This window comes from Tetranychus urticae, chromosome 2, assembly GCF_039701765.1.
Source record: "Tetranychus urticae isolate SD_2017Ah chromosome 2, NJAU_TeUrti_SD_1.0, whole genome shotgun sequence".
Classification (NCBI taxonomy): Eukaryota; Metazoa; Arthropoda; class Arachnida; order Trombidiformes; family Tetranychidae; genus Tetranychus; species Tetranychus urticae.
The window spans coordinates 2,094,626-2,116,880 of NC_142959.1; the positions used below are offsets into that span (position 1 = coordinate 2,094,626).

General features: G+C 30.4%; 3 protein-coding genes, 3 long non-coding RNA genes and 1 other non-coding gene across 9 annotated transcripts; 5 read left to right on the plus strand and 2 right to left on the minus strand.

Annotated features, from left to right (window-relative positions):
- The first annotated feature begins 82 nt into the window (after positions 1-82).
- Positions 83-2,183, plus strand: LOC107363643 (F-box only protein 47-like). 2 transcript variants are annotated; one of them, XM_089267055.1, is made up of 3 exons: positions 83-205; positions 327-626; positions 798-2,183. In XM_089267055.1, the coding sequence occupies exons 2-3, from the start codon at positions 380-382 to the stop codon at positions 1,928-1,930; spliced, it is 1,380 nt and encodes a 459-aa protein (XP_089123181.1). In that variant the 5' UTR covers positions 83-205; positions 327-379; the 3' UTR covers positions 1,931-2,183. The 2 variants fall into 2 exon arrangements, with proteins under 2 accessions (XP_089123181.1, XP_025016904.2); XM_025161136.2 differs by having other exon boundaries at positions 94-205; positions 285-626.
- LOC107363644 (Proctolin) lies at positions 2,089-22,186 on the minus strand. The gene is made up of 3 exons (XM_025161138.2): positions 22,005-22,186; positions 3,801-4,027; positions 2,089-3,091 (listed from the first exon to the last, which is right to left on the minus strand). The coding sequence occupies exons 2-3, from the start codon at positions 3,945-3,947 to the stop codon at positions 2,930-2,932; spliced, it is 309 nt and encodes a 102-aa protein (XP_025016906.1). The 5' UTR covers positions 3,948-4,027; positions 22,005-22,186; the 3' UTR covers positions 2,089-2,929.
- On the plus strand, positions 4,470-6,886 carry LOC107363645 (uncharacterized). 2 transcript variants are annotated; one of them, XR_001568945.3, is made up of 5 exons: positions 4,470-4,836; positions 4,918-5,244; positions 5,343-5,483; positions 5,789-5,943; positions 6,023-6,886. It is a non-coding gene; the product is annotated as an uncharacterized LOC107363645 (long non-coding RNA). The 2 variants fall into 2 exon arrangements; XR_001568946.3 differs by having other exon boundaries at positions 5,814-5,943.
- On the plus strand, positions 8,147-11,330 carry LOC107363649 (uncharacterized). The gene is made up of 3 exons (XR_001568951.3): positions 8,147-8,673; positions 8,817-9,003; positions 9,683-11,330. It is a non-coding gene; the product is annotated as an uncharacterized LOC107363649 (long non-coding RNA).
- On the plus strand, positions 12,089-17,039 carry LOC107363648 (uncharacterized). The gene is made up of 6 exons (XR_016198388.1): positions 12,089-12,400; positions 12,932-13,169; positions 13,567-14,019; positions 14,373-14,495; positions 14,789-15,036; positions 16,620-17,039. It is a non-coding gene; the product is annotated as an uncharacterized LOC107363648 (long non-coding RNA).
- Positions 17,560-21,436, plus strand: LOC107363647 (uncharacterized). Its single transcript, XM_089267059.1, has 5 exons — positions 17,560-19,697; positions 19,775-20,024; positions 20,139-20,302; positions 20,624-20,747; positions 20,919-21,436. The coding sequence occupies exon 1, from the start codon at positions 18,302-18,304 to the stop codon at positions 19,118-19,120; it is 819 nt and encodes a 272-aa protein (XP_089123185.1). The 5' UTR covers positions 17,560-18,301; the 3' UTR covers positions 19,121-19,697; positions 19,775-20,024; positions 20,139-20,302; positions 20,624-20,747; positions 20,919-21,436.
- TRNAA-AGC (transfer RNA alanine (anticodon AGC)) lies at positions 19,127-19,199 on the minus strand. Its single transcript has one exon. It is a non-coding gene; the product is annotated as a tRNA-Ala (tRNA).
- Positions 22,187-22,255: the final 69 nt, after the last annotated feature.

A 22,255-nucleotide genomic window follows, 5' to 3' on the forward strand; every position in this document is an offset into this window, starting at 1 on the left:
CCTTTATCAAAAATTATGAACAACAGTTTATATAAAATAAGCACAAATACATTGTATCAAGTGTTTTCGAATTCGAATTTACTTGCATTTTCTCTTTAAACAGTCAATGTGTTTCTTTCAACAGCTAACATCTAACTATCGCTATGTTTTATTTACGCGTTCATAATTAAATCTATTTTCCGATGTTTCGATGATAAAATCATCAGTAAGTATTTAAATTTGTTATTAAAATTCATCAAGTCTTAACAATGATTTCAAGTGATTTAAATATTGACTAATGTAAGCTTTCTTCTGGATCATTTCAACTATTTTTTCCAATGGCATAGGCAATTGGCTATTATTATCTTCCTAGGTAATTATTTTTCTTTTAATCACCAAAATGGCTGATAATTTTGTTAAAAAGTTGAAAACTTGTACCTTCACCTGTCGTCCTCGAAGCCAGAAAACAACAACCTTATTCAACTGTCCAACTGAGGTAATTAACAAAGTGTTTGACTATCTTGATCTTCCTTCATTGAGTCGATTGGCTTTCACTTCCAAATCTTTGAGAGACTTAATCCATAACTATTACATCAAACCCCAAAATGGATACAGACGATTATTATCAAATCATTTCAATTGTAAAGGTATGTACGTTTTAAATTATTTTAATCATAATTTGGTGAAGTAATTATACTAACTCTTACATGTAATTGCTCTAACAATTGTAAGTTTAGATAGCGTAAAGCTTGTTGATCTGAATGGAAGCTATCCTGAGTTAACGTTAATTTTTACATTTCTCTTCACTGTATTTACAGATTTTTTAAATCCTGGTGACCAAGATGAACGGGCCAAATCGGATCACATTAGCTTTTTTGAAAATCTTGGTTTACTTTTCAAACGGTTAACTTGTTTGTATCCAACGGATGAAAGATTAGGCCTAATGGTTACCTTCATGCATAGAGTTACTCAAGGTTTACCTAATCATAAAACGACGAAACAAACAAATTACAATGCAAGCTTTGTATTGAAGTGTTTTGGGACCTTTCTTCATACCATAATTATTGGCTGGGAAGAAAACGAATGTATCAAAGTGTTCCAATTTTTAGAAACCACTTTTGAATTGGAACAGGTCGTGTCCGATGTAATCGACTCCATGCCTGGTGAAAGCAACGGCTGTGAATATTTTGTTCGATGTTTTTACCGGTACATATGTTTGGATCGTCTTCGCAGACCAGAGGATAAACGCTTTTGGATATCAATGATTATATCTAAATATACTAACGACTGTAAATCAGGTTCCGATGCCTTTAGTATTATGGCCAGATTATTGATCATCTTTTTTGGTCCACTAGTTCTTGATGAGGAACTTGGAACACCTATGATTGCTTGGACCGAATTGACATTTAGATTTTTCACCAAAGAGCTTCATCTTCTAGGCCAATACATTCAATACTTTAATCAACTCTGGAGTGATGAGAAAATTTTCCACCTAATCTCCTTCATCACCAAATTTCCTGATCCATGGTCACCAGAAAATATTGGATCTCTTTTTTACCTTTGCGGGGAAAAGATAGTCAAAGCTAGATTGTGGCACCATTTTGTGAACGGGGAAATAATGCCAGCTGCTAATGTGATCATTTACCAAGCTCTTGTTTGCCAAAAAGTCAATGGAATGATTAATAATAATATTTTAGACATGATCGAGGAGTGTTTATCATCCAACGTGTCTACTGAATTGAAGCAAGAATTCATAACAGCTCTTCCTCAGGCATTCACAGATGCTTACGCTGAAATGGATATTTTGGTTGATGATGAAGATGAACGCGACAGTAAAGATTTACTGGACATTGTCAGTTCCATGGGATCCTTTATTTTTTTATTAATCTACCGTCATTATAGTTCACTAATTTGTCCAACTGATTTAGTTATCCGACAATTAACTTACTAGCTAATATGCAACAATCAGAGGTTGAACTTAGAAACACTTTTCAAATATTTCTTCAAATTGTTTAATGTTAAACAACTAACAATCTTTTTCCAAATCAAATACTGTTAGTTCAAATCACTATGCAGATTGACCATTAACCAAATTGGTTACAAATTGAATTAAGCTCATACCCTTTTTTATCATTTATTTATTTTCTGTAATTTATTATGTACAACATATTTGCTTCAATAATAATCACAAATTTACTTCCTCATTTCAGTTTTGATTCATTCGGTGATGATCAGTTATGAACAATTACAGCAAAGTTTATTTTGTCAATAATAATAGTTATTATCAGTAACAACATTAGGAAGTCAAAAGCAAGGGAATTGAGTAAACAATTTATTTTTACGGACAGAAGCAAGCCTTTACAGTTAACGATTTCATTATTATATTCAATCACAATTAACAACTTAAAGCCATCGATAAGTTTAAAAAAATTCAAACAAAAATGTTTCAATATCACTAAAGAAATTGCATTTTAAAATCAATAATCAAGATATATTCAGAACTAATCTAAAACGAAACTAAATTCGTTTACTATTCTATTCGACAGTTTGACATTTATTGCATTGACTCTATGGAATCCTTTTTGCTTTCGGATTATTACTATATGTTAATGATGATTAGTGATGAGAATTAAAATTTAACATCCAAGCTACCAAAGCAAATCAACTGATTCAGCTTCAATGATGAAAAAACATCTATTTACCAAATCAATCGCAGTTTACAAACGCTCCTATTAATATATTCAATTATCATTATTAGCAGCATCATTTTGAGTAGTTTACATTACCAATTGTAATGATAATCAAAGTAAATTATGAATTAAGAAATCGTGTGAATATGATAGTGATAATAATCATAATGACTTCTAACGTCCGTAAAAGTAAACTGTTGCCAATAATTCCTTTGTCAATGTTATTTAAGACTTGTTTTTATCATCGATAATGATTGAGATTAAGCAGCCAGATCTCCGCTTGGAACTTCTTCAATTGCTGTGCGTTTAATCAAATAACTGGGATTGTTGGTCCCTCGATAATCAAACAAACTTCCTGGACTACGCTTTGCCGTTCCTTGAATTGAATCGACGTCCGGACTTGAATTGGATGCCTCCAAAAACTGAAAGAAAAAGGTAAAACAAAAGCGTTAGGGAATTTCAACTCAAGTTTATATAAAAGTTAAAAATAGTAAATTAAGTTTAAAATCGATGTTTTCGAGACAGATTACAATTCCAACAGAATACTGGTAAATTGTAGAAGTATTTTTTTCAATTCAATATCAAAAGTTGTTCCATAGAGACTTAGATTTGAATTGTATTATACAATTCGCATCATTGTAGAGAGTTTTACTTTTTTTCATAATTGTTTTCCTTCCTATTCTTTCTCGCGGGTATTCAGCATCAATAAACTACTGTAACTATTTCTAATCCTATTTCCAATTCACTTAATCTTATTAATATTGTGTAGATATTGAAAATTGTTTAGCCTCATTCTTCATTATATATTAAGAGCTTCAACGACCAACCATGTTAATTATTCAATAATTAGAACTAAATATTTGCATATTATATTGATGAACTTTGACAAATTAGACAGACATCAACCTGATGCTTATTTCCTCAATCATGACAATTATATGTAGGAGGTTAATGAAATTAAAACCATTGATATTGTATAATCAAATTTAATCACTCATGGACAAGCGGATAAAAGCATCTTTTAAACCTAATTCACAGTCTGATAAAATATGTTAGTAGACTAGCTTTAAAAAACCCGATAAGTTAGGACCCAAAATAAACTACAATTTGGAGAATCAAAGGAAAACTTACCATTCTGAGAAGCTCCTTAATCTGCTCTTTTCTGGTGTCATCATTCCTGGTTGGTAGATATCTCGCCGAAACAATGGTTGACACAATGACCACGACAACCATGGTTAATAAAATGTGATGGTATTGTTTAGATCCAAAGTTAAGCATGATTTTTATTTTGATGATAAAGATGAACGGAGGATGAGAACCTCGTATTTAGAAATGTTTTATTCAATTGAATTGGAACACTGTAAGAATAGAGAAAAGAAATAACATGAATAAAGAGAATCTTCATGACAAATGGACAAATGCAAAACACAATGGAATCAAAATTTATTTGATAAAAAGATAAAGTAGCTTTCATTCAACACTTGGAATCATCAAAATATCTCACTTAACCCATGAATCTTACAAATAACCATAACCTTTTCAACATTTTCCATTAACATTCAGATTCACACTCATTATTATAACACCCTAAAATACACTGAATTGAAACTTGAACAAGATTACATTTAACGTTGAGAAAGTTTTGAAAATGATTGAATTTCAACGATCACTAATTGCTCGACCAATAGGAGACAAGGAAAATGTAGGAGTTGTGCAAAGCGCGAAACTTGAGTCTTGCAAATTATCAAAATTTATTTTGACATTTTATAATCAAATTGTTACTCTTTTTTAACACTCGAATTGAATAACAGTCGCAAGAATTAATATCTGTTTGAATGGTTACTCTATTGATTCTGAGTTATTTTAAAATGTTTCCCTTTTTATCACCACAATTGTGTCCATTGTATACAAAAGTGTCACTTCTGTTTTTTTTCACAACTTATTCTATTTCAAGAGCAATTTTTAGTTTATTGAATGTAAAATGGAGGGATCTAATTTTTGTTTGTACCAAGTTAAATCACGTCACAAGTTGGAGACCAAATCAACATTTAAATGTTCATTTTAAATTAGATTAGTTTGGTAGACTTGCGTTTAAGCCACAGTCAACAAAAGCCAAAGCTTGATTTAAGGAAGGACTAACAGGACATTTACTGCTGCTCATCCAATGGTAAGTACATATAACGAAGATCATGAACCTTATCAAATTGTCTTAATTTTATTTTTTTCCTTCCTTTTTTTCTTAATGTAGACAGTTGCTATTGTCTTGATGGAAGCTCATGGGAGTGAAGGAGTATCACAAAACCAAGGTCATTATCGATCAGAACCATGGAATAAGAGAAAAGGGTTTACTAAAGATGATGGAGGTTAAGCCTCAAAACTCAAGTTCTTGAACATGATACATCACCATTTCTAACTTCTGATTGATGCTTGGAATCAGATAAGACGATCTTATTGTGAGCTATTTTCAGCCTGTCAATGTTTACCATCTATTTTGAATCTCATTGTTCAATATGTGTTACGTGGATTATCTGGTCGCCTGACAGTTGAAATTTTTCCTTCCTCTTCTCAACACCAGGTCATAAACATTTTTCCCTATTCAAATCTCTTTTTCTGTGCAATCTTCATTTATATTTCCATCTTACTCATGATATTATCCTTTTCTTCCTACTTTAGTGTCATAATGACAAATTATTCTAGGCTGATACACAATGAATCATCCTTTACCCATACCGAACCAGCTCTCAACCCATTCTGGTGAACAAGATACACTTCTCTTTTTTAGGCAAACAAAAAAAGTCAACCAGCTTTACTCGGGTAATTTTGAAACACTGGTTCTAAAGGATTAATCATGAGAGAACAATTAATAGAATTAACTAATTAGGAACTACATCTTCCTAACAGTTCAAGATACGTTGATTCCAGTTGCTTTACTAAACTCACACTCCTTGATGGAATTACTTGACAAAATCAACATTTTCTACATTTTGATTCAGCCCAAATTTGCCAACCTTTTTAGCCTATTAACTTAATGATTGATCTTTTTTTACAGACAAATTATTTCATTCAAATGACAATCAATCCAAATTTAAATTATCTTTTACTTATCTTTTCTATTCTAGTTTACTTTTCACCTTACTGAATAAGGCTTACTCTGAATCATTACATAGAGTCATCATTACATGGAGTGAAACCTTTTATAGTTGATTGACTGCTGTAAAATTGTCATTCCCATCTTTGTTATTGAAATAAATTTGTTGATAAAACAATGAGACTGGTAAGTTTAACTCTATCTTTTTCATTTTCATTTAACTTTTGAATTAGATTCTAATGTTCTGATGTTGAACTCTTTCCAGATTTTACCATTTGGATGAACATCCTTATCCAATGAGTTGGGAAGCTTCTGTAGCTGGAAATTGACGGTCCATTCAAGTCTCGATTTATGTATTGGTCAATGAATATTAAAATTGGAGTGAAATACTTCCTACCAACAATAATCTGTCCAATCATAAATATTATCATCTATTTATTTTTATTCATGCTGGATCAACAATGTTACAGAACATTTAACAGCATCTTCTGTAACAACATAATCATTATCATGGCCATTATTGTTACAGCCATTGCTATTAATATTTGACCTTCCTTCGTTTAAATTATACCAACAATTTAATCAACTTAGGATGTTTCAACAGTTTTTATGGATTTTACCAGCTCTTCCGACATTGTCTATCTTGCTTTGTTTTGCCTGTTACTAAAAAAGCTATCACCATCAAAGACACAGTTTGCATCAACTTGGATTGAGATGGAACAAGGAAACAATATTATAATAATTTACGTCAACTATTAATAGAAATGTCAATGTAATTGATTTGAATCAATGTTTGTTCGTTGCAAATCATTCAATTTGACTCATGGATTTTCACCAAAAACAAGATCAAAATGAATTGCTAAAAGCTATGTTGATTGCAAGCATTGAAACTCCGGTTTTGGTCAACATCCAACTCTTTGAATTGAAGCAATCATCTAATCGTTGCTAACAGTTTGGATTTTGAATCAACAATTTAATACAATTTGCCTGCAGATGTACAATAATTAGTCTAAAAACTGAAGCTTCAGATTGTTTACGTTGTAAGATTGTCTCTTCAACTCATTCAAATTTCATCAATTCATCTAAATATATTATTATGTAAAGCTAAAGTTGCTGAAAATGTATTAAATTGCTGTCTAATATTTTATTAACTCGCGTGAATTTTAACCCTCAAGGGTGAACAATATAATTAATTTAAAGTAGATGATTAAAATGTTGTTTACTCTTATGTTCATCAGCTAGTACATGTAAATAGTTACATGAGTTATAATGAAATTAAGATTTAGCTTAAATTGAATAAAGAGTTATTTACGTTTTGGTAAAGACTGAATAGTTAAACACGCATTAACCTGCTAATAATTATCAACTGTTGAGTTATCATTGATGAAGAATCTTTTAATCACTGTTAAATCTGGATCAATAGGATGATGGACAAAAGGATGAACTTTCGGAAATTAGATTCCCACTTTGACTGACACTTATTCATATTAATAGGTTTTAACTCGTTGATTGACTGGACTTTTTGTTGTTTGACATAATACATTGAACTCCAATGGGACACAAAGATTCAACCAAAATGCATTCTCGTCAGAATAATGATCATCTTGAATGCAAATGAAAAGGTTAAGGTCTACCTGATGAAGATCTGTGTTAAATATCTGTGATTGATTAACTCAATGAAATCATCAACTCCAGTTAATCATTGATCAGCTCAACCTTTGCCTTTCCCTTTGAGGTTATCTCTGGTCCTCTAGTATAACAAATTACAATTTAGTCTTATTTACAGCTGAATTGTTATGAAATTGTTTGAAATAGATTTAACAATTTCATATAAAAACAAAAAAACGTAAGATCAATGCAAATGATCAGTTATTTTAAATACTAATCTATTACAACCAGAATCAACAATCTAATTGTTTCACGAGTATCTCATCCAACTTTGATTGTTGAAGTGAAATGTTTTCGTCTGAAGTTACAATAGTTGAACGCTAGTTTCTAGCTTATGGTGTTGACTGACTAAATTACTTGAACATTTGAAACAATTCTGACGATGGAAGTAATTTTTCTCTCTCAATTGATGATTCTTAGGTGATCAAATATATCTTGATTGATGAAATTAAGTCAATCAACTTGAAAAAAGTAACCTTGCTAAAAGCCTTTAAGCTTCTTTAAGCTGAGGAGAAATGGCTTTACTCAACTGTTACTGTAAGCCGCAAATTTGATAGAAGTTACTGTTAATTTGATTTGGTGAAAATTATGGCGAGTAAAATTTTATTAAATCAATGAAAAGTCTTGAAACAATTAAAAATGAATAATTGTTGAAAGAATGGAGTGTCCATTATCCAAAATCCAATGTCGGATTAAAATTATCGATCTAACTGTTAGATCCATCCAGTATCGGATTGTATCATTTATAATATCTTACATATCAACTCATAAAGCGGGAATATCTTGATTAATGGTTAACTCACATTTTTCACTAATTTATTATCTTTTTTATAGTGTATTTTTAAAAATAACTGTCTTCTGAGTGTCAGTGAATGGATTTTACAATAACAAATCAACTTCATGGTATAATTTTTTGACTCAGAATGAAATCAACAATAAGATGATGGTGATGAACGGTGAACCAGCTCTTGATGGTGGCTCTAATTGTTGATAATTATGGGCTATATGAGGTTGATATTTCCCATTCCTCTGTGGTTTATACTACATTAACAAGATACTTGGTCATTTTGTTAACTACAACTATGAATTGAATCGTAATTTTGATAAAGCTTTACAACCAAAGGAAATGTTGAGCCTACTTTTGAGGGTTACTCTTTGTTACATTTCAATCCTTTTCAATTTATTGTGTTTGCTGTTGAATACATTTGGATGGACTTTTCTGCTCTACATCTGATTAACTTTTCTCATGTAAGTTCTTACAAGTTCACAAAAAAAAACCCAAATTTTATCTTTCTTTTTTCAATGCTACACTCATCTTGTAATGTGGCTTGTATTTCTTTTACTTTCAACTTACCATCTTCTTGTATCATCTTTTATCCTAACCTTTTTAGACGCTCAGAATACAGTGAACATGAATGGACCATGATGAAATGAAAACATCAAGAGGAAAGGCCCAACATTTTTTTCACCCTAAATTGGAATTGAGTAGTGTACAAAACGAATAAAAGCCATTTTGGTTTCCCTACTGGACAACGAATGTTTCCTCTTCTTTTTTTGGACATTTTCCCTTCTCTTTTCGTGAGTCTATATTTTTGTTTTATTATTCACCAGGGAAAAAGCATCCCGATAATGTGGAATGTTTCATGGAAAGATGATGAGAAAAAAAAGTAAAAGGAGGCGGAAAAAACAAGCAACATGATAAAAAGTAGATCAGCAAAGTGGATGAAAACCCTAATAAAGCCTCAAACAACTCAACTCAGCCATTATATTAGCTCACCCATCATCTGAATTTGTCGGTTAACAAATATCCATTTTTTTCATCCTGTTAGCACAAGTTAATCGTTTGATTGAATGATGTCAGAATCTTTTATGTTTGCCAGATAAAATGACGTTAATAATTTTCAATACATCATGTATGATTTTCCAATTCCTAACCACAACTCATGATGGTCAAATTTAAAATTGTTATATCTATACAAATACATATTTCAATTTCATCTAAACTGAATTTGAAAAGAGTATTGATTTATTTTCAAATTGTTGAGCACGAGAAGTTCACAAAACATTAAATTTGACTTTTAGGGTTTTCTCAATTTTCACTAAATTGATTTCTGCACTTTGAATAAACAATGAGTGGCAATAATCAGTAAATCTCACAAAATCCCTGTTAATTCCGCCACTTTTAAAATGGTTGATCCTTTTTGTCTTGATTTATAAGAGCCATGATTAACTCATTATTTTGTTTCCATTCCTCTAGTTGTTTCAACGATACTCATCATATCTCTCTTTTGATGGCAAAGTCATTACCATTGCTGCTTAGCAAAGTTACATTTTTGGGACTAAATGGATGAAACAAGATGAAAAAATGTTATTCTTCACTCCAAAGCAAACTGTTGGATTGTTTCTTGGTACAAAATTTCCGGTTCATGAAAGATAAAAAAATATTCTTCATCTCTACATTACGATAACAGCAAAGCTGACATACAAACAAACGAGTAAAAAAGAGGACCCAAAAAAAGCTCTTCTATTATATTCACATTTATGTTGATTTCGGTGCTGCCTTTTCAATAAATTACCAGATGAACAATTACACTTTGGGTATCAACATTTTCCATGGATTCATTAAAAATCATGAGCATGGTCTGGTTGGGTCTGGAAAGACTGGATAACATTTGACATTATCATCTTCATTCTCTGTCAATGGTTCAAATTAAATATTTTTTTACATGGAAAAATTGTTATACCGAAAAACAAAAGCAGAGAGAACAGAGAAAGCCTATGAAAGACTCATGAAAGATGAAATTCAGAATTAAGATCAAGATGTTGATAATGTTGGATGAAAAAAAAGCCTTTTGGACACATTGGACTCATCATCATCCCCATGCCTATTATCTTCATTATCACATTATAGGATTCATCGTAAACTTGTTCATTGTCATCAATGTTCAACTCATGGGCAAGGTCAAAGAAACACTTTCGGATGGCAAACTTTTCTTTCGTCTTAATTGAACCTAAAATTGTTGAACTGTTTAACAGTTTTTATTTCCGTTTTACATTAGCCATGAGTGAATCATGATTTAAAAGCATTATCGTCATCAAAATCAGCAAAGATCAACAATTAAAGGTTAAAGTTAACAGTGTTCAAGCTAGTGAGAAATAATTGACTCGAGATGGCTCAAGATTGATTACTTCAATTAGATTATCACAATTTACCTCTGATTTAATGAGTGCGTATTGGACAGGTTATCATCAAAATATTTTTCAATACAAGTCTTGATTGTCATTCAAACTGTTATGATATTAATATTATTGAAAATGCCATGAAAAAATTACAAAAATCTTTTCGCTAGTTATTTTTGCTTCATGCTTTCTGATTTAATGTTCAGTCAACTGTAATTTTTCATTGTAACACATTTACAAACAATCTTTTGTTGTATTTTAAATTTTCTTGCCTACAATTTAGTTAACTTAAGCACAGAGGTTTGCATAATCAAACAATAATAATTGCCTCAATGTTTAACAATTAATAATTATGATAATAATGGCTTGATGTAATGATATACAGGGAAAAGGTTAAACAATTTTTTTGATGCTAAAAAACTGATTGATGTTATTGTTTGCTCAGTAAAACATTGTCTTCCCTGATTGTTGATGAACGTTATTGTATCCTAATTACCCGAAACTTTCAGGTTAATCTATTTCTTATCTCATCATCTTCAAAAATTGTAATCAATGAATGTTTAATCGATAATCTGAAGCAAGGTAAACACACAGAGGAGTAAATAAATCACAGGTTAATAACAGTAAAGAATTGCAAGAATGGGATGAATTTTCAATGTTTACCTTAACAACAAATAATCTTAACAGACACGAAATAAAAATCTCAATCTTTACCATTCTCTATCATTTTCAATCAAAATAATAATCACCTTTGCTTTGATGATGCTAAGGTGTTCATTGATTACCTATAAGGAAACAATTTGAATCTCAATAAGTTCATTCAATTTGGGTTTACTTTAAATTCAACTCTAACCAATTGTCAATGTAAACAAAAAAGCCTTAAGCTTAAAAATTGAAGGGTAAAAATAAAAATAATGATGAAATAGCAATTCTAATTGATTCACTTCAGATCAAATTGACATTATGATTAAAGATTTAGATTCACTCAGATTATCATGGAAGGTGAAGACGGAAATTCAATTTTCAATATTGACAATTTAATGGTTTTCAACATTTTACCTTTCAATATTTTCTGCTTTCAACTTTGCCTTTCATGAATGACACATCTCAATGAAACAATCAATTTAAATTGTTTTTTAATAGTCAGATATATCCAGAAGCATGAAAGCCTTTTTTTGCTTCTTTTTTAGACCAGCTTTACATTTTTGACACTTTGCTTGATCATAGATTATTTTAAACTCACAGTTTCATTGAATCTTAGGAACCAATTCAAATTTAGGTCAGTAATGGACTGAACAAAAGTAATTAATCTTAATTAATTTAGATCTTAAACTTACACTTTAATAAATGTAAGTCTGGCAAGGATTTGGAGTTGACCAGATCTTGGTTGGACTCTACCCGGCATAATTAAAATGCGGTCCCTCAACTTGTTATGATATTATCAAAATGTGTTTATGTAAGAGTTATCAATCATAAATTAAGTTAATATCTTGTAGTGTCTCTTAAATTAGTTCAATGAATCTTCAACCTTTTAATTTTAGATCTAAAGGAAATTAAATTTTATCAAGGAAACTTGACTCGACAATTCTTTGACTCCTTGATATCTTTCCAATCATGTGATTTAATACAAATCTACTTGACCTCTTCATCTTTCTGTCTTGAATATCCTATTTTTTGATTAACTCTTTACCCTAAGGTTGTATTCAACAACAAAAAGGATCAACTCATAAATTGGTGGAATCTTTGTTTACCAATTACAATTTTGAACCAATCAAGGTGTGAGGTAAAATCTGAGGTAATGTATAATCATTAATATAAATTTATTTATTGTAAATGGATAGTCTACGTTATTGTTTATGTTACATTTAGACAGGCAAATTATATCTCAAGAGACTGTATGTTGAATCGTTTATCTCATCATATAGACATCACCATCATAATCATCACCATCACCAGCAACTTCATCAACACCATCACCAACTCCTTTACCTTTTGATCATCACCTTCATCATTATCCTAACCATTATTATTACCACCAATCCCATTAGTTTTCTTATGTGTTATTATAATTCAGATTTACAAGACTAGATTTCGTGTACTTCCAATGCAAAACATTGATCAGAGAACGAGTTTTTCACCTGTTAATCATCTGTTAATCACAGGGAAAAAAGCAACCTGGAATCCAATCACTCATCAATAATGTTATTAATTAGTTCATCCCACAATATTTGCAAATATTTACATTTACTGTACGAGCAATTGATTGTTAACCAACGCATAATTGATTTTTTGTTCTTGTATTGTTTCCATTTCTGTCTCCAATAAGGTGAAATGTACATAATATTACATTAAATTGTCTGGTAGTTCATTGGCAAGACTCAACCTTTCGTGTTAATGTTGATGGTTACCAATACGAGATCGAGTTGACACTACAATTAAGATTGATTGTACAAAGTGTTCAACCAGAAAACACTTAAGTTAATCAAGCCTAACTATTGATCGCTCCTTTCTTGTATCAGCTAAGAAACAATTAGATGATAAATTTCTAATCCATCTATTCTAAGGTAATCAATTAGATAACCTAATTGCAATAAGTTTAACAATCTCATAAATTGTTTAAACTGATCATATTTTGCCATTAAATTCACAGACACTCATAACACCAAACGAAAGTTAACCCTTCACAAAGTGAAGCTAGTTCAAAAGCAATCGATTGATTGTACTTGAATTAGATTAAGATGCATAAAAAACTGATTGATTACTCTTATAAACTGTTAAATTTAAATTTGTGCAACAATTTAAAAGGCAATTTGTCTTGAGCAACTTTTAATTAGTCTAATCATATTGCTTTCCAACCCATGCCAGAAATAACCTGAAACAACTTTGGAACAAAATTCCAAATTCCAATTCTGAATCTAAATGCTAAATATAATTTTCTTTTGTTTATTTATCACTAATTAGGTGGGACAATTATTTATTCATACCATTAATCAATCGGATTCCAAATGAAGACAATTATTCATAAAGCCAATTCCTCATTCAAGTCATGATAAAGGCAACCAAGCAACATCAACAACTCATCAAGAGACGATTCATCCAATTGTTTCTACAATTGAATTTCTATTTTCCTCATTGCGGAATAACATTATTATTAAGATTAATTTAGTTTCACTGAATAACTAATTCTATTAATATCAATCCCAATCCCAAGATTCATTGAATAAACTGATGAAAAAAAGGACAAAATGTTGTCATTTTTTTGCTCATCATTTTATACAATGACAAATGATATTAATAATTGAAAGCAACCTTTTTTTGGGTTTCAATATTTTGAATTGAAAACCCAAATATAAGGCAATCAGTTAAATTTATCAAATAATCATAACTATAACCATCTAACAATATCATTTAATGGTAAATTACATTTGACTCGATTACTAGCAACTAATATTGTTGCTGTTATATTTACTTGAATACACTTTCTGGTTTTCAGTTAATATAAATTTTTATTATCTCAACTTAATGAGCATCAGAATCATCTTTCATCAACAATTGTAACCATCTAATCAATGATAAAGAGTTGACATGGATGGTAAATTTTCTGGTTCGCCATGTTGACTATTGTTCAACTGATAATGATGACCATGAGGATGATTATGATGTCCAAGATGATGATGATAATGGGTGAAACAATAATGAAAATTAAATGATGATCAACATTTTATTACAATCTAACCAATCCATCATTTTTCGTTTATTATCATCAGATTCAATATTTTGGATTTCAGACTCAATTTAATGATGGCAACAGTTTTTAATGGCATCAACAATTGAAATTGAATTATCAATCACAACCAACATGATCAAAGACAAAATGGATTAAAGTAAGGGTAAGTTTTAAGAAGATAAACAAAAAAATTAGAGTTGAAAACAATCACACAGATGATTTGAATGACTTACAATGGTGATATGAAATGTTTAACCTAAATTTAGGTTGATACGATTATATGATGATTGGGTTAAATGACAATTTAATTTACTATTTATTATACAATTATAAGTGGAATCACTTGAAAATATAAAGTGTACAAATGCATTAATAGTGATTGTTTTCCTCATTCCTAACCTTTTCCTTCATGAAATCTCTGTTGCATAGATAATTGTTTTTCCCCTTTATTTTCAGATCTAACCAGATGAACAGCCAACTGACCAAAACATTAACCGATACAATCATGACACAACATAGCCATAAATAATACCTAAAGGTTGGACATCAGATGAAGGGACCAACAATTGGACACATTTTCAAGTTGAAAGGATGGAAGCTGTTGAAGCTTTGTCAGATTTAAAATGGATTTGAATTTTTTCAAACTAATCTCACAATTATCAACCCAAATTGGTATCTACAAGTGAACCCAATTGTTAAAACTGGTAAATATTTAACCTGTGAAAACCATTTATTTAAAGGTTGAAATGAACGTTGAAAATGTTGATGTTCATAAAATTATCGCTTTTGAATGTTCATTTCTGGTTGAAAAAAGATGAATCTCTTTTGGGTTTTCACCAATCATTTCTTCTTACACAGATTCATCATCTAGAATTTTCATGTTCATCTTTGAACTTTTTTCCTCTTATTATTTTATTGTTTGATACAACTGTTTACCCAACAAAATCTGTTGTTGCCATGTTTAAGTCAATACATAGGAACAAAATGAAACCTAAAAGTAGTCGAGTTTACAGAGCAAAGTTTATTCAAAGATTGGTATTTTTTTTATTGATTTAATAAAATATCCATCTTGTTTACCCTTTAATATTATTGTCTACAGTCCTGTGAGCTTTTAATGTAATCAAAGTATAAATTCACGTATTCAATATCATACAAATACCTGAGACTTAACCTCTTTTTTTCTCGGTAAAAATATCAAAAATTTGCGTGTAAAAAACACTACAAAATGTTGTACATTTGTTTTCAATGGCATACATTTTAAGATAATTTTGTTTTCTTTGGCTACTTTTTTCTTATTTATCCAATGACCATTATTCAGACTAGAATCATGTTATCCATGAATCTCATTCTGAACTTTACCAGTTGAAACAGTTAATTCAATAAATCATTGGGAGTGACTCAATGACTATCAAATTACCAGCTATTTGCAAAGCCTAACCTTAACCTTTAACCGATTTCTGGGTTTTCAATTAACATTTTCATTTCACTTCGTGTTTTTTTGCGAAATGTTATCACAATTTAAATTATTTACAATTATGTGATGCTTTATGTTTGATCACTAACCATGATTTTATTACATGATATCAAAAATGAAGACTCGTCATTGAGTCTAAATGGGTAAACAGACAACAAATGGTCTTGTTGATTATGTATTTAAGGCATTAATTGTAGCCATTGAAATGTTTTTAAAGCTTACATCAACTCATTGTAATTAGTTTTTAATACAATCAGTAGTTTTAAATCAGAATTGAGTCAATATTGAAGTCTCATTTAAAGTCAAGTCAACTGATTTGGTTTAATCCAGGATTCACTATTCAGTGTGTTGAAGTTAAAAGATGTCAACTCAATACAGAAACATTGTCAAAATTAAGGCTAATTTCATTCTCAACCTAAAACCAAATTTAACCATTGAAGTCAATTTAAGATGCGACATTTAATTGCACTTAACTTGTTTGGTTAAACTGGCTTTTAGTGAAAGTTAAAGTGAACCAGGAAAACAGAAATTAATTTTTTAGCTTTTATTATTCATAAAAAGATGTGAACCCAAATTTGGGTTAAACAGACAAAAGGATTTTGGCGATTTTTTTCAATGAATTTCACATCATTATTGTCTAATAATAAGGTTAATAGAAACAAATTGTAATGATTCTTAAACACTAAAGAAAAAGGTTGATTGAGAACACTTTAAAGTTTATTTGTTTTACCTGAAGCAGTTCAATGTGTTGCCCCTTTTTTCATTTGTAAACCTACTGTGATTGTTTTTCATGTTATTGTTTTTATTTTTCAGTTGTTCGTCTTTCATCTCATTTTTTTCGTGAATTCAGAGTCAATTGTTACTGTTTTCATGAGTAACTTGAGGCATATCGTGAAAGAATGGCCAGAATAACAAGAAGGAAGCAAAAGTGAAATCCTAAATGAAATATATTGAACTGTTAAAGTGTAACAGTCAATCTCAAGATGATTCCTGTTGAGACTTCAGTATTTCAAGTTTATCGTTAAACTTGAAATTTAATAACATTTAAAAGGTAAACTTATATTGATTACAATTGTCAGTGAAAAAGTAGAATCAAAAATCAAATTAAATTCAGAAATATAAATCAAAATTTATGCTTGGATTTGGATTGGAAAACAGCCATTTTGGATCAAGTTATCAACATTCAATTGTAAAACAGTGTAAATATTAATTAAAATCAAGTTAATCTCATAATCTAAACTAAATATTATTTTTTGGTGAAGATTGAATCCAAATATTTGGTCAAGATCATTGGTCAAACAATGTTTGATCAGATTTGTTTCAGACCAAAATTTCATTACAAATTGAAACATTGATTAAATTGAATCTTACTTGATCAGTAAATTGCAGTTTTTTTCCTCTTTTTAAATTAGTAAATTAATGAGCATTCAAATTTAAGGTTAGCTTAAGCTTTTCTCAATCAACCTTTCTTTGCTCAACAAAATCCTTTGAGGTTTAACCAACTTCATGAAGTAAATGAAGTAAAAAACTCAACGATGAAACTCAATTGATGGTTAAGAGTGAATATAATCAATCGATTGAAGCTTATGATTAATATTTATAACAATTACTGTTTAAATTGTTGCCATTAATTTATAATATACATCATGTTGTACAACTTAACCAGTAATGAATTGAAACCTTACCATAGTTGCTCATTTTTTTGCCAATCTTAAATACATACACTGTATAATAAGTACACAATTACTGAGCATAAGCTTATTTATTAATATGTTTCAAGTTAATCAAGCAGCTACTAATAACTGCATACTAAATTAATAAATAGTCAGAAAGGGTACAATTATAATGATAATGAAATGAATAAATGACTGGTTAATCAGGAATATACACGAAGCCTTTTTTACTCACAAATGTAAACTGAATCATTTGCCTATGGAAATGAAAATATTTGCAATTTTAAATTGCTTTATCAATGGATTGATAAATGTTAATTGTAAATCGATAAGTATCTGTATTATCCTTTGCGACTTAAATTGTGAAATTGTTTAGAAATGGGATGATTATTGAGTTATGGTTTTAATTGTTAGCATGTGATGAATGCCAATTTTGGTTGACAAAAGGTTAAGGTTAAGGTTTCATGAACAATTTACTCATGAAGTCAAGTGAGTTTACTCGATGTAACTTGGTTCAAAAATGTATTAATTATTGATGTTAAACACAATTTGACAATTTAATAGACTAATTATTGTCAAGTGATTCAAATTTAGCTGTTAAATATGATTTCGCCAAGGATTTTTGCAATGGATAGTGAATTTGAGCCGAGGCCTGAAGAACTGGTCATCATTTGTTATGAAAATATGAAAACAAATCTTATTCAGATGCTGTTCAATTGCTATTATCCTTCCATCTTAGCATCCCATCATCCTAATTAGCATTCATATCATCATATTGATTATCAAAGAGCTGATTAGTCTGCTATAGTAATCAAATTAGTAATGTTTACTAATTTTATACCTTTCTATTTTTTCATATTTGTTTTTACACCATCACCAGGAGTCTCACAGACGAATGGAACAAATGGAACAAATGTAACGACTGTAACAACTGTAGCAAGTGTAACAAATATAACAAATGTAACAAATACATTGAATCTAACCACCCCCACACCGCCAGTAAACCGTACTGGAAACGTTACATCCCGACCAGTATTGACGACATTATTACCAAAAATAAATGTAACCACACCAGCACCAAACGCTACCAATTTTACCGAGAAAGTACCGGTTTCAGAGGGAAAAGACAATTCAACCAAGTTTGCAGAAGCAATTATAGCAACATTTTCCGATCCGTATTATTATGCATCAGTCTTGGCCATTTTTTCAATCATCACAATAGCCGCTGTCAGTTGTAGCCGACGAAATGAACCAGGAGTTTACGTGAGTAAATCCTATGATTCAGGAATGTACACAGAGAGCAATGAAAATTACTACATTGGTAGGCCTGTTATGTCCCATCATTATCACCATCATTACGATTCTCAATTGTCTTCTTCAGAGAAGAAACCAAGGACCGTATCATCTTACCTTTCCTCTATCCTATCAAATAAAAGTGCACAAGAGGTCCAGAAGCCGTCAATTAAGCGCACTCAATCCAACGAATCCATTGTATCCATATCATCATCAGAAGGACTTGATTTGGGTAAAGTAAAGGATAGTAAAAAACCGAGCAAAACAAAAGAAAAGAAAGCAAAACGTGATAAAAAGACTACACCGAAACAAAAGTCTCCTGACGGCACAATTAGCGGCAAAAAGTAAGTTTACTGGAGATGCCGAGTATCGATCTCGGTACCTCTCGCATGCTAAGCGAGCGCTCTACCATCTGAGCTACATCCCCGTTGATGGTAGGAAAGCGACAAAATGTGTTGCCAACAAAATAAAACACTCAACCTGTTCTTGGTTACGATCATATTGTGCGTCTCCCCTGGTAACGGTTTCCATAATCACCAGCGTGTAAATTGAAAGTTACATTTTCAATTGTAATTCAATATTTGAATATTATTCAATTCTCGTTTTTTTATCTCAATCTGTGAACAGTGCAATTTCAATTGTTGTTTTTATTGATTATAAAACAATGGGTCTATTCAAATGTGTATCTTAAATCTTGTAAATGAGAAGCTTTCCATTGTATATTTATTTTTATAAAAGGATATTTCACATTTTACTTCGTATTAACATTACATTACGGTTTCTTTTGCTTTTGTAATAATCTTTTTTTGTTATGCTGTGGTTTATTTTAAGTGATTCACAAGTAAAGTTTAGAGTGTAAAGTTTTCTGGGCCCTTTGTGTTGACGGTTTATTTTTGATTCTCTCTGGTTCCTCTGACTCAATCTGGTAATTAACATTAAGATTCTTTCATTTGCTTGTTTTGCTTTTCTTAATTATCTGTCTTTTTTTCTTTTGTCTTTCAGATCTTTTCTGTTCCTTGTTGCTGAATGTCTAACCAGATATCATGAAGGAAAAATACAAACCCCTGGACTGTAGATTGATTCAGTCCAAGCTGAAAGGTCATCTTTATAACTTGCATTCATTATTATGTGATACAAGTCTTTATTAATTTAGCTATTGTACTGATTTACAATTGATCATCATTGGCTACTGATCTTGTATTTTGATTGACTTGCTTATAGATTCTGTTGGTGGCTATTCTCATACTGCTAGGTAAGTCATTTACCTTGTTCTCATTTTTAATTCAGTATTCAAATGGTCATTGCAAAACGAAGGTGTATGATGACTGAATATTAATTTTTCCTAATTATTGTTAATTATCAACAGGTGAACGTGACATAATCCGATGCAATCGAAGACAATGATAATTACAAATCAAAGTGGAAGCGCTGCAACATTAGTTTTAATATTGATATACATGATTAATAATAATAGCTTAATTTATACACTGATTGGTATTGCTTTTAATTAACAATGAGCTTACTTTTTTAGTAAGTAAACTTTAATCAAGTCACATTTGATAGTTAATTGATTGCAATGGATTACATTAACTATTTAACACCTTGATAAGATTGGTGATTCCTTTTAATAATAGTATTGCATCAAAATTCCTAGTTTGTTTCCAAGCTTCGTACCTGATAATGCCAATTAATTAGCTTTTTGGACACTTTTTAAGGTCAGAATAAGGTCTCTAAGGTCCTAACTCTACCTTTCATAAACCTAATTTTGTTTATTTCTTCTATCCAATTATACACAATTACAATAATATATAACACATTTTATCAATTGACCGCAATTTATATTCACATTAGGTCAACTTGGATAACTGGTCAATCAATATTCACAATTATTATAATCACAACATTCACTCGAAACAGAATTACTTTCATGATTGGAATATGGAATAAACTGATTTGATGAGTTACCATGTCAATTGTAAGTTATACAAAAAGTAAATTTCAAATTTAATAGACATTTATTAAGAGTAAAAATGCCTTCTATTCATTACTATTCAGTCTTGCTGAATGAAACGGATAAGCATCTTAAAAAGTCATTTGTGTCATACAATCATAATTGATTTGAAAAATTTTATCTTCTCTTTCTCAGATATTCTGAAATTGAATTGTTTGAACTGGAAAACCAAGACATTTCATGGTCCAAAAACTAACCAGTCAGGAAAAAATAAAAGCAAAACTAATGCAAGGAACTGTAAAGCTCATCAACATCAATTCACCATCTTCATAACTCATTTCAATTTTGAAAATGCGAACTCCCTGATTTTATTGGATGTTTCCCATGATTTCAAACGAATGATAGAAAAACTAAAACTGAAAAGTCCGATGATAAGCTTCATAGTAAAAGCTCCATATCGAGAAATGAGAGACACAATGAGAAAAGAATGGAAAATCAAGACTATTAAAAATGAAATTATTACGGGGCCTCAGTCATGTCGAAATGTGGATGTTAATAGTGCATCGAAGTTGCTCGACGGAAAGACAATCAAATTCACTCAAAGTTCCTTTGTATTTACCATGCCATTGGAATGGTTTAGATAAATAAGATTATGTATTTTGTTAGCTTGTTGATATTATTTGATACATATTATATCTTGTTAAATTATTCAATTCAGATAGTTTCATTTCATGACGATTCATCTTATGAGTTATCACGTAGAAAATTGCAATTCCCTCAAAAAGACCATAAATCATTGGTCGCTTCTTAATTTACAACCTCATCAATTTATAATTTGAATTATATACCGTTGAGCTGGAGTCAAATGGTTTAAATCAAATTGCTTTCAGTATTCAAATATTAACCTTTATTGGTGAATCGATGGATTTAATTTGTCAATCTGTGAATCTCAGAATCAAACAATCATTTGCTAATTTAAATGGATTCCTGAAATCAACAGTAGTTTTGCATGAATCGATATATTTATGGGTCGAGAGTGACTTAGCGAAATAACAATCCGTTCAATTAGTAAATTAATATATCATTTAGCTATCAAAAAATCAATCAAAAGGTAGGTCAACTCATATATAGACTTATTCGCTGAGAAAAAGTTGATTAGATTACAATTAATTCTTGACCAAACCTGAAGCAATAGACGAATTTTCACGACACTAACAATCTAATAATTTAATGATTCCATTGTAACTCTGTTGATGAAATTAAATTAAACAAGAAACTTACCCAAGTGTTTGAATGTTTTCCAATTTATGTTTGAAGTTGTTTAATCGCACGAAAGTGGATCAATTTGGACTCCTCTGGTTATTAAACAGACTCAATCAACTAAATGATTTACAGTAATTAATATTTATACAGTTGTTATTGTTAGAAAGCTGAAAACTTTGGTCAACAATCGTGTCAACTTGATATACGAATGATTCTGAATAGAGCAATGAAATTGCTTTTATACAAAATGAAAAGGGTGAAGATGAAGA